The sequence below is a fragment of the Pterocles gutturalis genome, unplaced genomic scaffold (assembly GCF_000699245.1).
Source record: "Pterocles gutturalis isolate BGI_N339 unplaced genomic scaffold, ASM69924v1 scaffold3104, whole genome shotgun sequence".
Lineage (NCBI taxonomy): Eukaryota > Metazoa > Chordata > Aves > Pterocliformes > Pteroclidae > Pterocles > Pterocles gutturalis.
The window spans coordinates 1-12,631 of record NW_010130376.1 but is presented as its reverse complement, the minus strand read 5'-3'; the positions used below and the strand labels follow the sequence as shown (position 1 = coordinate 12,631).

General features: G+C 39.1%; 1 protein-coding gene across 1 annotated transcript in view; it reads right to left on the bottom strand.

Annotated features, from left to right (window-relative positions):
• Positions 1-12,606, bottom strand: part of LOC104466677 (GDNF family receptor alpha-1) — a gene marked incomplete at its 3' end in the record, with an annotated part of 112,639 nt that extends 100,033 nt beyond the window's left edge. Inside the window, exons 1-3 of the mRNA XM_010080197.1 lie at positions 12,293-12,606; positions 10,889-11,191; positions 9,704-9,787 (exon numbers count right to left, since the gene is read on the bottom strand). Coding sequence (XP_010078499.1) covers positions 9,704-9,787; positions 10,889-11,191; positions 12,293-12,332 — 427 coding nt within the window. The remainder of the gene's footprint in view (positions 1-9,703; positions 9,788-10,888; positions 11,192-12,292) is intronic.
• Positions 12,607-12,631: the final 25 nt, after the last annotated feature.

The following is a 12,631-nucleotide window of genomic DNA, read 5'->3' as shown; positions in this document are numbered from 1 at the left end:
TAAACAGACATTTTAATCTGCTGCTTAAGCATTCATTAATGCAAAGCCACTGCTGTGCAGAATACTTTCCACTATTTGCAAGCAGCAAGCCTGGGGAAGTCTGGGTAAATGGACATGAATTCTTTGAAACTACTACCAAATGCTAGTACCACCTTTCTTAATTTTGTTTAGGACCTTACCACAACAAACATCAGCAAAACTAATCCTTAATCCTAAAAATATTCCATCTGAAAAAGAACAGGACTCTTAACAAGCGCAGTGTCATTTGTAAATACGATGTTGTATCATCCAAATAGTCAAATACAATGTATATATTAATATATAACAGCTTTTGGATGGATCCTTTCTTTCTTTTTTCATTTCTAAATCTGAATAAATAATCTTCATGCCATCTAACCTAAATGAATTCGTTCCCATTTTGAGAATCCTAAGATGCTCAATTATGTAATACAACTGTCAGCCATCAACTGTACTTAATTGTCTGTATGTTTCAAGTCCACTGCATGTTTATTTATATCACTTGCAAAACACACTAGATGTTTTATGAGACTAGACTGAGATATGTCACAGTCTAATGCTTACTGATATGACAGGAACCGTATTTGCTTTTTCTAATCCTAATTTTTCAAGGAAATGTGGGTAAATTGAATATCTCTGTCTTCTCTATCTTCTCCACACCCCAGCAGCTCCCAGGGATTTTTTAACCCATACGACATGCTCAAACAAATTTGACAGAGGAATGAAGTTCTTACAAAGTTTATGAAAAACTTGAGGTTTTAGACCCAAGTAGACCCGTCTGCTGAGGACAAGGCAGGCATGTCTACAGCTGTAAACCATTCCAAGAGGGAGCAGTTAACAGCCTGTCCATAAGGTCCTTCAGCACGCGTGTGACACCAAGCCAGCCACAGCACATGCTGCCCCACAGAGACAAGAGGCGTGGGACAGAATTAGGGACCAGTGAAGTGATGAAGCTGTACATGTGGAGAGGGCACAGCATCGGGAGAGCGCACAGGAGCTCTGCCTGTGGAGAGACAGGGCATCCAGGAGATGCAGGACTCTGGTAGGAAACCAGGCTTCATTAGTTCCATTACTCAGGAACAATTTCTTTCATTAGACCACATCTCAAGTTCTTTACAGGGAGCACGAGAGAACAGTTTGGAGAATGCTGGAAAAAGCAGAGCTTAAGGCAAGCTTTCAAGAAGCAGAGAAGGCGTTGCCTCACCAGAGGTCCCGGACGAGGGAGGACAGGGAGGTGTTGGGCGAACGGAGAAAGGGAGAGCAGGGTAGAGGGCAGAGGCGGGCTGCAAAGCAAAGACATGAGACAGGAGAGAAAAGACAAGCCTGTCGTAAAAAAGAAAGGGAAAAACTGTTGTCAGATTGATGAGAAATTAGTAGGTAAGATGGACACCAGAGCAACTCCATGCTCCAGTGATGGAAGCCACAGCCAGAGGGGATTGGGTGAAGTTACAGTTCAGAGAGAGCAAAGTTGACAATCAAAGAAAGGATGGTGGTATATGGAAAAGGTGAGAGTATATACATACATACATATATATATATATGTCAAGGCAGGAATGAGTTATGGTTATTAGCTCGAGGACTGAGGAGCAGAGAGAATCAGATAGTGCCTCTTGCAGAGGAGGAACAGGGAAACAGCAATTTCTAGTTTTGTGAACTGAGCTTTAGTACTGGATTTAGGATGCAGAATTGAAAAGGAAGAGAGTGGAAGCTTTTAACACTTCTGAACCTCATCAGCTGCATGACAAAACTTTAATGGGAAGATGCATTTTATGGACACCAGACAGTGATAAAATCGTATAACCAGTGAATGCAGAAATTCATCTTTATTTATAGGTTCTTACTCAAATTGTTTGATATCTTCAATTCTCTTTACAACCCATCATTTCTGCAAATTTCTATGCAGGAAGAACTATCTCTATGCCATTACACTTTGCGTCATGCATCTCTCATGTTAAATTTCAGGCTGAGTGCAGATCGTACAGGACAATAGCCTGACATTTATAAAAATTGTCAAAGCATCATAGTCACTAAAGAACTATTCCAAAAATAACTTCACTGTGTTAATGCCCTAACTTTACTGACAGCATAGCTGCTGCATTAGTTTCATCCACAGAAACTGCAAGAATATAAAAATAATACAAAAAAATAATAAAATAAATTACAGAATTAGTTTTCATAAGCAAATATGGTCACATTTATAAAAATCAAAGCTGTAAACACGTTCCTTTCCAAGGTCAAAATGATACAATGTACAGCTTCAAATAAGAAATGTTGGATACTTATCACAAATAAATTCTGCCTTACGATCCAGAAATTCTTATTTCTTTTCATCACACACAGGCATTTTACTCTTAGCATTTTTAACATACTGTCAGCTCCTGACAGATACCACTGGCTCTTCCAGCACTGCCAAAGTTATCTCTGAGAGTCAAACACAAATAGGGTTATAAAAATAAAGTTTAATTTTTTTTTTTTTCACACGTACAGAGCCAGCATGCCACATGAACCACGGGCTTTTTCTCACTCTCACCACGTCATGCCTTCAGCAGCCCCATTAGCAGGCTGGTTGTGCCCAGCCTACCCTTGCAACGCAGCAGAGTCTGCAGGTACCCGACAAAACTGGGAACTTCCTGGCAAGTTCTGTTATTCTAAGGTCCCCTGGCAGCCCATGCCTGCTCCTGCTCATCATGTCCTTGAAATGGTGGCACCTCTCCCCATAGGTAACCAGACTCTTGCTTCCCTCCTCAGTGACTAGTGAGTACCTGATCTCTCCTCGTGATCCCACCAATACCACCAGCAGTACCTGTGTGCTTTTGCTCCTATTTCAGAGGAACTAGTGTGGCACTTACTCAAACCATAAAGCTGGCCTGTAACACGAAACAAGAATATAGAATTTGTTGCTCAACAGCGCACGCGCATGTGCTCATTTGAAATCTGGCCCACCACACTATAATTGCGGCTCTCCTGCAAAGATACAGATTTAAAGGATGGCAATTCTGCTCTCCAAATTCTGATAGCCAAAGGAAAGGTGTGGCTCGCTGTATACATTATACATTCTAAGTAATATGCCTGGCCATGCTTATTCAACTAGCCACCTCCCAACTCCTCCCTTTGAGGCTTCAGGAGAAGGCTCTCCTTTAAGTTTCCTTCAAGACTCTTAAACATTCTCTCTTACTACTCCCAGCATTCAAGGAGGCACTGAATATTCATACATAACTGCTCTGTGTGGTATCATCAGATGCCTCCTCCTTTCATGGAATGGATTTCATCTTGTTTCCCATGTTGAAAGAGGTTGTCAATGCCTGCCTAGAATACTGGGACAAACAGGAACTCTACATTTGCTCTAAGTTGTGTATTTTAAATACTTGAGGAACAAAGACCTTTTCTTCTGTTTTACGGAGCCTCAAAGAAATGACCAAAAATGTTCCAATAATCTCACCAAGGAAAGAAATCTGGACTAACCTGAGGGTATTTCCACATTCCTGTACGGGGTTTCAAGGCCTCTTCATGTTCCTGATGAAGTTAAGTGCGAGGCACTACCTTTATAAGCTAGTCAATCAGTTACTTCAGCAAGGTACTTAATTCCCCTCTCATAATCAGATCTAGCTTCAAGAAATACAGAAAACAGGAAATTCAAAGAGCTCCTGCAAGCCAACAGTCACCCAAGCGATTTTCTTTTGTGTGAAGTCCAATCTGATTATGAAAATGCAGAAGTGGAAATCAGCAACTAGTATCTATGCACCCTTGATAACCTGTTATCTGACTGGAAGCCAGCCTAGTTGTCTCTGCAAAGAACATCTAGAGACAGAAATGTCAAAGAACAAAAACACTGTACATGCCTATGTTAGATTTATTTTTGTCAAACTATTTTCATTTTGTTAAATGCAGCTAAAATAGATGACTGTGTTGTTTGGGTTTTTTCTTGCAATAGGCAAAGAGCCACAAATTCTCACTGGGGAAAACAGAGTTGGTCTGGATTTGTAATTGTAAAACCAATATTATATATTGGTCCAAGGGCTATTATTTTAATGTATTACTTTACAAAGGAAAATATAGCTGTGCATGTGACAACCTAGTGCATGCTAAATTAACAATGTTTTTACTTTTCTGTTATCAAAAGGTTCAATCTCACATAAGAAAAACAGAACTAAGCCAAAAAATTACAACAGGAAACAGAATACATCATAATCAAATAAAAAGATTTTGATGTGTTATGCTTACTTCTGTGGGAACAGAATCAGATTGCAAGACTCCTATTAACTTAATAAGATCTGGTTTGTTGTTTATGAAATCGGGTGAATGTGCAAGGTAACTAACATGAAGGATCTCATTTTTTTTTAAATAAACTGCAATGATATGGGAGGCAAGAGCTAAAAAGAACATTGTAAATAGTCAAGAGAAATCAACATTTTTAATATTTTGTAAATTGAGTTGCCTTTGTAGAAATGTGGCACCTCAAATACTCGTACAGAAAGGTCAGAAAAAGCCATAGTGTTAAATTAGAGAAATATGTAGTGTTTGAAATATACACAGTTTCAGGGATAGAACCAGGATTAGAGGCCTCAGGCAGTAGAAATTGGAGATGTCACACAGTATTAATTCATCGGAGAAGTCACTAATTCACATGCCACAAACCCCAAAAGGAAAAAAACAGTCAAAATGTTGTCTCTATTCTGACTTACCTTTTTGATAAACAATTTAAAAAATAGTATATATAGATTCCACAAAACAAAAGTTATTTTCCTGGTAGGAAAAAAAGAAGCAAATTATAATTGAAGTGTTACGGACTTACTACCCAGAACACAGCTCTTACATTAGTTCAAGAATTACAAAGGCTAATGGGAAACATTCAATTCTTGATTAAAAGAATTTTGGGGTTATTAAAGTTTGGGCAAAGTTAATTCACTATGACACAGTGTTTTCTAGTGTTACAGCCCCTATTTACACAAGCAGCAGAAAGAGAAGGTATGAGGAGTCCTAAAGGACCTTAAGCACCCAGACAAGGAAGATCTGTTTCTCTGGATCCTGAGAATTCATATTGAAAACCCCAACCTTTCTCCCCCGTCTTTGCCGAGAGCAACTTTTCCAAAGGAAACACATGCAGTCCATTCTCTGTGATGTTTCTACACCATCCCTGGGAAGGATAAAATAATGGGGAGGGGCCAGATAGCTGTCATCAATACTCAGAGCAGGTTTTATGCTGTGGAGAGGGAAGTTTCCTCTGGTGTCAAATATTGAAGGAATTGTTTTGCGTACTAGACTTCATTCTGTCCCAGCATCAACTTTCTGATCTGTGAATGCCAATGGTAAGACTAACTAATCCACTCTCCTTCTAAACAATGTAGAGATACTAGAGGGAGACCCACACCCGTCTTCATGAAATCCTACAGGAGCATACATGACTGCCTAATTTAAATGCCACCAGCACACACTCCCTTCTGAGACTTCCAGAAACGCTAACTTTTTATAGTCTCAACTTTTTAAATACAATAACAGGCCATCTTACCCACCACAATGATTTGCATTTGGACTTATAGCTTGTTCAGTATGGCAGTCAAACATGCTAACTCCACGTGCTCTGGTACCCATGTTCTAACGTGGATTGCTACACCCCAGTAAGAAGCCTAGGTGGTGTGCTGTCTACTGAACTCTGGGTTTTAATTAACAAATTTACCATAATAAATACAAAATACACCCTTTTCTAAATCTAAGCTTCCAGATACCTTCTGCAACAGAAGATTCTCAGAGTTTTTAGAGAGTAAACAGCCTCTAATGAGGGCAGAATAATCAGGAAACACTCCTTTTGACATATAGTGATATGAGCCAGTTTCTTTCTCTCATTTGCTAATGACACAAAAGGCACTTTGCAAAAACAGTTTACTACACTAAAAACAAATATCAGCAAAATAATTAATTTCTACCTGTCTTGCATTTTAGCAACTAGAAACAAAACATAACTAGTAGTACGTAACTGACCAGTTCTCCCCAGATTACCAGCAAAACCTACATGTTTTAAGAAATATTCCAATTTACGTAGCCTCTCTCTAAGATTATTTCTGAACATAATAGATGTAAAAGAAAGAAGAAAAGATGCACAAAGCTGAACAATGGCATAATAAGGTGTAATTAACCAGGCAATTTAAAAGTTAATCCAGAGGAGGAGAGCATTATGTCATCCTGAATACGTTGATCTAAATAGTCAATTCATTTTAATATTAAGTATTCTATTTACACCACTTCACAGATATGGCTTAAGGCATTCTACTCAGCTTTAGTGGCTCTCCATTTTGTGTTGAAATGAATGGACATTTCAGAAACGTTTCTTTTTGAAGTATTTCTACAGGTACATGAAGCTACAGTTTCCAAGCAGGATATTTTCTTACAACATGCCACAGAGATGACCACCATACTGTATCAGTTGATACCAAAACAATAAGATGCCTTCCAGTGGCAAGGCTCAGTGTCAAATACAATACAAATTCAAGAGGCAATCTGTTCCCCAGGTATTAAAAAGCTGTAGATTGCTTTAACAAGTGACTAATTCAGGCATCTATCCTTAATTTGGTGTGAAACTTACCTCTGAAATCCAATCAACAGATTTTGCATTTACTGTAGTTGTGACAGAAGTCAATGGCCTTACAATGTTTCGCCTCTCAGAAGTTGTTAAGGTTTAAGCAAAAATGTCTGTTTAAGCAAAATCTCTACATTGCAATAGCTAAACTAAATCTGATACTCTCTAAAACACACACACAAGTTCTCAGTAATTTGAAGTGCTGCCTACTAGCAAGAAATTCACACCCTTGAGGCAGAAGCACCACATCAGACATAGTAGTTCTAAAGAAAATTCAGATCTAGACATGCCCAAAACAAAAAAAAAAAAAAAAAAAAAAAAAAAAGAGACAGCCCTGTCCTTCAACTGGAAAGACTCTGAGTCCTGGATTTGGCCAGGTGAGGTGTCAGAGGACTACCTTTATAGAAGGAGATGAATTATGAACTTAAAGTGTAGATGGAAAGGAAGGAAGATCAGACCGATGAATACTCAGCATGCGTCACCATAAGTAAATCAAACACTGAACTCACATTCCTATTTTAGCCATCAATTATTTTTTTTATAAATTACACTTTCCTCGCAAATTTAGTAGTGATTCAAATGCAAAATTCACACTTGTTGGTTATCTAAATATATGATACCCTGGGCTTAACAGCTAGTACCAAGACAAACAATTTTGTGGGTTTAGATTTTTAATTTCTGTGTTGTTGGACATTGTTTTAAATTTTATATGTAATACTTAGCTTGTCCTTCTAGTTCTAGACTAACTACATCACCAGTCCCAGGATAACGTAGACCACTTAAAAATATGAAGCTAAGCTTCACTTTAGTAACACAACTGCATCACTTGTTCCAGTAGCATAACGGGAACTACAGAGAAACTACAAAACCTAGCCACAGGTCTAGAAATATATTTCTGATGTTTATTTCAAATCATTATATTGATGCTTGAATGATTACTGAAAAAGTGGCATCCTGTTTCCATAGAGGATACAATTTTGAACATCTTTCAATATAGAATTTGATCAACTTTAAGTGCTTTTAAAAACTGTCCTCAATTTCTTAGACTACGTATCCTACAAAAGGCTTATGTAACACACAAAACAGTCATTTTAGACAATGTTTTTCCCCTTTTATGTACCATAAAAACTGTTGTTTGACCACATTAGCAGAACACCAGTTATGAAACCCCAGCCAACACTGTTTGTACAGGGGGGTTTTTTTGTTGTTTTAATCAAGATATAAAAATCTTACCCAGTTCTGCTGTTTGGGTATTTGCAGAGCCTTGCAAAAAAATCTGTAAGACTAGGCAGCTTCAAAGAATGTAACATGCAGTAGTAACCATGACAATAAGAAAAATGCTTTTGCTAATCTTTTTCTGATGACAATGCTTCCAAATACTGGTGTTTTTCCACTGTATCACAACTTTTGTTTCTTGCTCCCTGTGAATCTAGGCCTCCAATCCTTGTAAACCTAAAATTTCTGACAAAGTGAACAGCAATTTGGGGAGCACTAGCAACACAGAATGAGTCCTAACCAGTCCACAAGCATCTTAAGTGACTGTAGTAGGACAGACGTTACTTGTTGGCAACTACATCTTACTTCATTGTTGCACAGAACAGGTAGGAAAAAAATATTACATTTTGAAGATAATTACTTTGCAAGTAAATGGGAAGTCTAAAAAATAACAGAAAGGCAGAGTGTACGTAGGATATTTCTGTGGAGACCATAAAACCGCTGAGGTAGGTTAGAATTTGGCCCTCAGCAGGTTGACCATAAACTTTAGGAAAACAGCCTGGAATTCCTCTGTATTGATTTTGTCTTGGTTTTGTATTAAGTTGGGGACTTTAAGGAATAAAACATAAAATAAGGAATTTTCAGAAATTAATCTTTGTTCTCTACTATTTCTCCAACACACTTATTCACCAAACTAGGGTAATGCTTTCAAAAGATGTACGTGATTTGGATCTCAAGTCACACCTTGAAAAGTGACTAAAAGGCTGATTTTCAAAGGCATTAAGACACCTGAAGATGCATTAAGCACTTAGGATTTTTAAAACTGCCTGGGCATCTAATACCTATTTAAATCACTTAGTCCTTTCTGAAAATCCCAATGGGCAGTTATCTACATTTTATGTGTCTATATGCTTTTGAAAACCTGTACCATTATATACTTAACAACATAAGTCCCCCTGGCTTTTAATGAGACTTAGGGTCCTAAAAAGTGCAAGTACTTCTGAAAATTGGTCAAGGCACTCCCTCTGGTCTTTCCTTCTTTCTTTTAAAGAGCAATCTACTAATGCTTATCTGTAGCATCTCAGTTAACTACAGCTTCAACACTGTCAGTCTTACACATTATACTGTGCACATTCAATTTTTATGTAACTAAACAAAAAAAGGTCCTGAGTACAGACTGCATCCTTATAAGACTTTCTGAAACTCAGAAAAATGAAATTAATTCCAACCCATAACCCCCGTCAATGCCCAAAATTCATTGCTTCAATAAATATAATGCAAAATGAGTGTAACTTAAGCTGGTAAACAAACAGCATCATTTAATTACTGAGAAATGTATTCAAATTACTGCAAGCAAGTTCTGAAAGACAGACATACATCATCAAAAAAATGTTCAGAGGAAAACTATAAAAAAAAGGAAATTGTGAACAGGCTCTTTAAACAGGCAGCAGTTCCAGAAAAGAAGACATGCCCTAATTCTGAAATTTTTTTTTTCAACAAAAATGTACGAAACCGTAAAGCATTCCCTTATGCAAACTTTTGAAAGATTTATCTTCTGATCTTCTTTAATGTCTATGGGAGGTAACTGGCACTGACCACGTTCCCAAAAGGAACTACTTTGTAGATTAGGAACACAGGGAATCAGATTGCCACCTATAGGAAAATTTAGCATTTATTGTCAAGAATGACTCAAAAAGAATACAAATTGCCATCCTGCCAAGCATTCTTTCAGGTTTAGTTATTATTTCAAAGCCAATTAGTATTTTCTTTTGTGCAACTATATCATGAACCTCCTAAATCTAGAAAGCCATAAACATTTCTTTTTATTTAAGAGAGTATTGCTTGAAAGTTCCATAGTTCAACTACAAAGCAGCAGGTTGTAATTTTAAGTCTCCTTACCTGATACAATTGGTGCTAGCCTGAATATGTCTGATAGTCTGCTGTTAACTGGTTCATAAGGGGAATCTTCAAGCAAGTCATTTCCTAAAGACAAAAAATATTTGAATTTTTTTTTTTTTAATACAAGAATTCAGGATAATACTCTGTTGTTTACAGCAGGAGAGAAGCTGCAGCAAGGATGCTCCTCTTCATTCATCCTAACAGCAGAGCTTTTTTTTTCAGAGGAGCAGCCCAGGTAATAGCCAAAACCTAGCATCTTTGGAATAAAACACTCCTAACAAGATGCTGTCAGAAGGGAAACTTTATGATGCAGTCCAAGAGTAGTGTAATTTATTACAAAAGCCAGAATATATACTCAAAATATAAAAAATATATACTCATTAAAACATTCCAGTTGATGCTTGGATAAATGAACAGACAGGGATTACTTCCCTTTTTGCAGAAGCAGCTACAGAAAAGGATTAAATGGGGACCACACAGAAGTGAAAGATTGCATCTTCAGCTCCAGGGCCAAACCAAAACAGTGCTAAAAGTGAGACATCTCATATAAGGACCTGACTGTTCTCAGTAGACGATGGGAAATCTGCCAGTGACATCAAGAACAGAAGTCCCGAGTCAATCACTGTCATATCCCTTCTAACTGGCACTTCTACATGCTTTAGGAAGCACAAACAAATTTTTTTTTCCTGCCTCAGCATGCCCAGGGAACGTTGCTAGTAAATACAGGAAAGGAAAGAATAAACATTCCCTTAAAAGAATGCTCTTCTTCATATTACATTTAACTTTCAGGAAAGAGCTAAGAAACTAATCCCAGTGTCCTGTGATATTCTAAGGTGAGCCCTACTTAAGAAGCTTAAATATTACTAGGTAAAATGTCTCCAAATGATTGTTTTTGTAGCTTTTGCACTTTCTAGTGCCCTTATCTTTTGGCTCTGGTTTAGAAAGGTCAGCTGGGTCCCCTGAAGGAAACCCTCATTGGGGATTTCCCAACAACAGGAGACGGAGCAGCAGCTGTTCTTGAGTCAGATGAAAGGTCCTCAGTCTGCAGCTGAAGAGCACAATGTGAATTACGGGGTCAGACCCTCAGTTTTAGCCTCAGTGGCAGTAGCTAGCTGTGGATGTGAGGGGCTGCGAAATCACACGCTGCATTAGGGGAACAAAACATTTCTGTGCTTTGCAACGTACCCTGTAAACTCTGGTACATGCTCCAATAAATGCGTAGGCAGTTTTTCTCCTTCTTCATGCCCCTCTTACAGCGGCAGTTGTAGAGAGATTTCTGCTTGAGAGCTTCCATGGCGCTTTTGCATTCGTCCTTTGCCTCCAGGCCCGTCGCCCGGCTGAAGTTGCTCTCTTTGCCGGCTACACACTGCCTCAGTGTCCTGAATTTAGTACTACAGCTCTGCTCCTTGAGACACTGATCGCTGGCTTTCACGCAATCCAAGCGGTCACCTCCAGGCAGCCCACTGACTTCTGCCGACAAAAGTACATCTAGAAAGGGGAGACACAAACCAACAAACTCTCGTTGAGGGATGAGGCTGATTTAACCCGGGCTCCAAAGCAGGCAGCGGGGAAGCACAAGGCACCTCTCCTCACATAGCACGTGCACAGCCAGCCCCATGGGCAGCACCTTGCAAAACCTCCAGGCTTCATGCTACACCTTAGGAAAAAGCACATGGGGTTTTCACGGTCTCAGATCCGCTTTTGTGAGAGTCCAAGGAAACGGTATGTTTTAACACTGTTGGTTGATTTACGAGAAAACACAAAAAAAAGGAAAGAAAACCCACAGGGGTTAATGTGCCTGAGAAAACAAGCTTTCACTATTCTTTAGATCCACTTTGTTGAAACAAATAACCTTCCCATTAGAGTGTTTAATTGAGGGGTTAAATACTCGGCCTCACTTTCCACAAGAGCTTTGCTGTAATTTCAATTACATCCACGAACAACCCGCTCAGAGAGATAAGTATCCTCAGTGATTGATATTAGCCTCTCTTTTGCGTCAGTCACTTTTCAAAGGCTATACTCACTTTTGCTTATTCTACATGTATCTTAAACGTAGAATTTATGACTCCCCCCTCTCCATTTCTCTCCGTATGATGCTTTTGCAGGAGAACAAAGCAAACTACATTAACTCTCTCCTCTCCATCATGCCCCCCTGTCACGCTCCCTCAGACGCACACAGATGGAAACGCAAACATCTCCAATGGAAAAGAAACCAGTTTGGGCTGCAAACCACTCACAGTCGGGCAGGCTGCCAGACTCAGGTGAAGATGTAATCCTTCAGCTGGCTCCTGTCACCCCCCCATCCTCCCCAAGCAGCCTTATTTTATTAAAACAAAAAGTTTCCCTGTAACTTGCGAGAACCCAATTTAACAAGAGGCTACATAGGCAAGTATCCAAGTCTGTAATCTCCCAGAGCTTTTTAAATGTAGACTGGGATAACTGATCTGAGGCAGAGCCGTAAAAACTACTGGAAACTTCACTGTTCTGCCTAAACAATAAACTGACAAGTGTCAGGCATCCTATCCCACAAACCCTATGCCTTGCTTTATGAAGCAATGTACAGACAGAAATCAGATGCCAGCAACTTACCCACTAAGGGCAAAGCGAAGTACAAGATAGCGAGAAACATCTTGCTGCCTTCGGATGGTTTCCCCAAACGAACTGATATGCCACAACAAAGAGGATCAGCACGTAGATATTCCAAAACCACCGAGGTCCAAAGACTCCAAGTTCAGATCCATTGAATAAAAGAAAAAAGAAAAAAAAACAACAAAACAAAACCAACCCTCTCTCCTCTTCACCGCTACCACCACCAGCGAGCGGCAGGAGCAGCGACGCAGACGCTGAGCTTTTTTCCCTTAGATTTCAGGTCTGAACAACCTGAAAACACCAGCACTGACTTCAGTGCGGGAGCAGCCGAGGCGCACA